Source organism: Otolemur garnettii, unplaced genomic scaffold, assembly GCF_000181295.1.
Source record: "Otolemur garnettii isolate 467f Iridium unplaced genomic scaffold, OtoGar3 scaffold00022, whole genome shotgun sequence".
In the NCBI taxonomy this organism is placed as follows: Eukaryota; Metazoa; Chordata; class Mammalia; order Primates; family Galagidae; genus Otolemur; species Otolemur garnettii.
The window spans coordinates 1,509,872-1,514,876 of record NW_003852417.1 but is presented as its reverse complement, the minus strand read 5'-3'; the positions used below and the strand labels follow the sequence as shown (position 1 = coordinate 1,514,876).

At 38.5% G+C, this 5,005-nt stretch overlaps 1 protein-coding gene across 1 annotated transcript in view; it reads left to right on the top strand.

Moving 5' to 3' along the window:
* KIDINS220 (kinase D interacting substrate 220) overlaps positions 1 to 5,005 on the top strand; it is a 133,687-nt gene that overhangs the window by 12,990 nt on the left and 115,692 nt on the right. Inside the window, exon 3 of the mRNA XM_023511805.1 lies at positions 2,154 to 2,163. Within this exon, the coding sequence (XP_023367573.1) occupies positions 2,154 to 2,163 (10 nt within the window). The remainder of the gene's footprint in view (positions 1 to 2,153; positions 2,164 to 5,005) is intronic.

The following is a 5,005-nucleotide window of genomic DNA, read 5'->3' as shown; positions in this document are numbered from 1 at the left end:
GGCTACTTTTCGGTTGCAGCCATCCTTGTTGTTTTGGCAGGCCCGGGCTGGATTCGAACCCGCCACCTTAGGTGTATGTGGCTGGCACCTTAGCCACTTGAGCCACAGGAGCCGAGCCAAGGAGCAGTTTCTATTTTACACATGTGATATGTGTATCTGTGTGTAGACATATAAAAAAATTTGTAAGTTATTATGGTAAAGAACATATAACATAAAATTTATTGTCCTAACCATTTTTAAGGATACAATTCAGGAGTGTTAAATACTTCCACTTTGTCATGTAACAGATTTCCAGAAGTTTTTCATCTTGTAAAATCCAAACTTTATATCCATTAAATGACTCTCCCTTTCCCCTTTCTCCAACGTTCTACTTTCTCTTTCTGCCAGCTTAACTATTCAGGACAATCATACAAACGGACTCCCATATATACTAACTGTCTTTTGTGACTGGCTTATTTCACTTAACGTCACGTCCTTGTGTTCACTCATGTTGTGACAGGAGTTCCTTCCCTTTTAAGCCTGAACACGAGTCTGTTGTCTGTGCAGCACATTTTGTTACCCACTCATCTCTGGATGGAAATTTAGGTTGCACTGTCCCTGGGCTATTGTGAATAATCCTGTTATAACCATGGATGTGTGAATATCACAGATGTGTTGAAAACTGCTGAAATGGCAGTCATTTTATTACTACATTTTTTGGACATTGGGTACCTAATTCTGTTAAATATTAACTCAGTTAATGAACTCTTTATCTAAAAGGTTATTGTAATATTATTATGATGACTAATGTTTTTATTGGATACTTATGCAAATATTATGTATGCATTTTAATGTATTTATATAACAACTATATAAAGAATATACTTATCTTGATTTATGGGTAGATGACATAAATCCTCAGCTATCTGTCCAAGATACATCTAATAGAACCCACATTTAACCTCTCCTCTATTTGACTTTAAGCAGGCTATCCTCTGTTTAAGCTCCACTGCCTTTCTTTGAGTTGTCAAAAGAAAGTTTCCCTTAATGATGAGGCCTTCTTTCTCGTGTTTTTATATTGAACAAAATAATTTCTGGCTAGTTAACAACATCATTGCAGCCTTTTATGATTATGAATAGTCAAAAATTATTATAAATAGATAAGATAGAAAATTTATAAATGGAGATTGTTAGAATTATAGAAGTAGTCATTTTTATTAGCATTTATTAACAGATTTGGAATAACACTATGATAGTTTGAAAGTATTGTTTTACTTCATAGACGTTTTCTTAGGGAGTACTGAGGAAGGAAAAACATCACGCACCAATAAGCATAAAATTATATTAATCTTATTGCCAGATGGGGTGAAGCATATTTGACATAGAGCTTAATTTAGGATCATGCATGAGACATATTTAATGGATATTAATTATCATTATATCTAGTTTAACATTGTATCCTTTTTAAATTGGAGTATTAAAATAATTTGGAATCATTTGAGATTGTTCAGTTATAGCTCAGTTTGAAGGTTGGGGATAACATTTAATTTTTATAGAATTAAGTTCTGATAAAATATAGAATTATAAAAAGTCATTTGGATTTTTCCCTTCTTCTTTTTAATAGTAAAGTATTGATGTAACTTTATTATCAGTTTTAAAAAAGGATTCTAAATATTAGATCAGTTAAATAAAATAATGTAGGTAAGGCCTGGCGTGGTGCCTCACACCTGTAATCCTACTGCCCTGGGAGGCCTAGGCGGGTGGATTGTTTGAGCTCTGGAGTTGAAGACTAGCCTGAGCAAGAGCCAGACCCTGTCTCTTAAAAAAATAGCCAGGTGTATGGTGGGTGCCTATAGTTCTCAGGTATTCAGTAGACTGAGGCAAGAGAATCACTGAAACCCTAGAGTTTGAGGTTGCTGTGAGCTATGATGCCACTGGCACTCTACCCAGGGCAACAGAGTGAGACTCTGTCTCAAAACAAAACAAACAAAATAATGTGTGTAAAATTGCCTGATAATGTGCTTAGCGCATAATTGGTCACAATCAGTAAACTCTAGTTTCTTTCTTTTCTTTCTACTGCATTTGTCAACTTGAATCTAGTTTTATTTAATTTATTTATTAAAAGGATTTGTTCTGTGAAATTTGGATTCAGTCAAAAGGCCAGAAGTCTTAAGAAGGCCACAGGTTCCCTGCCCTTGAAAATCTCTTGGCCTGTGTATATTCTTAGTGATGGCAAATCTTTGCCCTTCTTAAATTAGTAGCAAAAGTTTTTTTATTTTTGAAAATAAGAAAAACTCATTTTCTTTGCTGTCCTTGGTACAAATGGGTAAAGTTGAGGCTGGACATTTCTCTCCTGTTTAAGAAACTGGAGAATCTGGGCATGGTGGTTCATGACTGTAATCCCAGCATCTGGGAGGCTGAGGAGGGTAGATTGCCTGAGCTCAAAGGTTCAAGACCAGCCTGAGCCAGAGCGAGACCTCATCTCTAAAATTAGCTGAGTGTTGTTTCAGGTGCCTGTAGTCCCAGGTATTTGGGAGGCTGAGGCAAAAGAATTGCTTAAGCCCAGGAGTTTGAGGTTGCTGTGAGCTGTGATGCCAGGGCACTCTACCAAGGGTGACAGAGTGAGACTCTGTCTCAAAAATAAATAAACTGGAACTTTAAGTTGTAGGTTTTGTTATGTATTTATAAGTAGATTTTAATAGGAAATTTCAAAAAGTTTTAATTTCTCTACCATTATTGGAAGAAGCATGTGCCCTCCAAAGGTGACTGCTTTAAAGGTAATGGTTATTTAGTTATGTAATCCACCTAAATAAGTAGAAATGGGAACCTAAAAGTTGGGAAGAGCAAAAAGATGCTTGACTGGTAGTTTTTGCACTGACGTCTTCTGGGAAGCTGAGATTGTGGTACCTGTTGTGGAACTTCAGTTGGGGTGTACACAGTGTTCTGTTTTGGGTGTTTGGCTTGAGGTCATTGTTAGTAGTAGACCCGGGTTATATGGGTTCTGAAATCCTATGTGTTTTGGAAAGAGATGGGTATCGGATTTGCTGGAATGTGTGTGGTTAGGTTTGGAAAGGACTCTTACAGATTTCATTTTTAAGTGGAAGCATAAAGTTGTCTGGACATGACATATTATTTCTATATCTGTACTTGGTTGAGCAAGAACCAGGAGAATCTGAAGGTAGTTTTTGTTGAAGGTCCAACTTAAATCAGGTGACTTACCTGTGTATCTTTGGGATCTAATAACACTTTATGGCAGTCTTTACTGAAAACCATGATCTTTTTGGATAGTGTAGCTACAAAAAGTCTATCAATTAGGATTGCTTTGGACTGGATGTGACAGCTCTCAAAACAGCGGTTTAGACTTAGATTTTTCTCCATAATAATAAGCTGGAGGCTCAGCTATTCCCCAGGCTGAAGTGGTGCCCTCCACGACTCCAGCTCCTCCTGCTTTTCCGGCCTCCCCTCCCTGTGTGCTGATGACCTCCCACCAGCTGTGCTGACTCAGCTTCCTCACTGTGTCTGCTTATTGGCCAGAAGAGGGAAGAAGGGTTCAGACCAGTTGAATTAGGCCTCTGATGGAGCTTTCCTGGGAGGCGTAGCCACAGCAGGGAAGGGACGGGGTTGAGGGTAATTCCCACAAGTGTGGTTGAACAATGTGGGATTTTTACCTGAGCTTGTTGCCACTGCAAGCCAAATCCTGTCCTTCTGGAGACTGGGTAGACAACTAATAGTTTCTGGATGAGAATACTGTAACTGGTCAAGACTTTCATTTGTCATGTTTCTAGGTAATAAAATTGACCTCATCTTTCTTACTTGTGTTACAGTTATTTATATACATTTACATTATTTTTTCCCTCATTGTCTAGACACACCCTGTGTGAACTGTCTGAAATGTAACTGTGACTCCAGAAAGTAAATAGAAAACTCTTCTGAGTCTTTGGAATTACAGTTCTGAAAATTGTGATGTAAAACTCATGTATCCTCAGGACCAAGGGTTCAGAGTTTGTTAGTGTTAATTTGTATATTATGCTAGTGACGTTTTAATCACCTTTTATCCTAGTCGTGATTCAGAATCTTAAATATAACGTGCACATCACATTGCTTTTTAGAATGATGATTCTCATAAAGTTATATTCAACTGTCTTTTTTTTTGAGATAGAGTTTCAAGCTGTTGCCCTGGGTAGAGTACCGTGGCATCACAGTTCATAGTGCCTCAAACTTTTGGGCTAAAGTGGTTCTCTTGCCTCAGCTTCCCAAGTAGCTGGGACTACAAGCACCCGCCATAACGCCCCGCTATTTTTTTGGTGCAGTTGTCGTTGTTTAGCAGGCCCGGGCAGGTTTGAACCTGCCACCCTAGGTGTATGTGACCGGCGCCCTGCCGACTGAGTTATGGGCACCGCCCAACTGTAATTTTTTTAAAGGATAAATGTTTTGACCTGGAAAATCTGTTTATGTCTAATATGTAATACCTCATTCCCTAATGACCCTGGTTAAATGACATGCAGCTACTGCACATAATTTAGTATCCATCATTATGTGAGAAGGTCTGTATTTAATGTGATTCTACTTTTTTACTTCATTTAAACCAGTATTTTTGTTTGAACTCTTGTTTTGTTCTTAGAATAGCATCTGTTATTTTGCAGTTATTAGGATTGTGTGTGTGCTGCTCCTAATGGATTTTTAAATTCTTTAGTCTTTGCTCACTCACTCAGAACAGTTGGGTGTCTGTGTGGTAGTCTCTGTGTCTCATGCTGGGTCCACAGTATTAAACCCACAAGCAAGACAGGCGCGTTTTCCATCCTCATGGAGTCTAGAGGCTTTAGGAGAGAGAGACAGTAATCAGTTAGTTACACAAAAGTGTGATGACGAACAAGGATTAATACGAGAAGGGAAAATTATAGGAGATCAGTAAGAGTGGGAAAGAGAACGGGGGCATACCGGGCTCATCCTGGGTTGAGAGGGAGGCTTGCCCTGCCCTAGCATCACTGGGGCGCCTGTTGACCTTCTTGTCTTTTTTTTTTTTTTT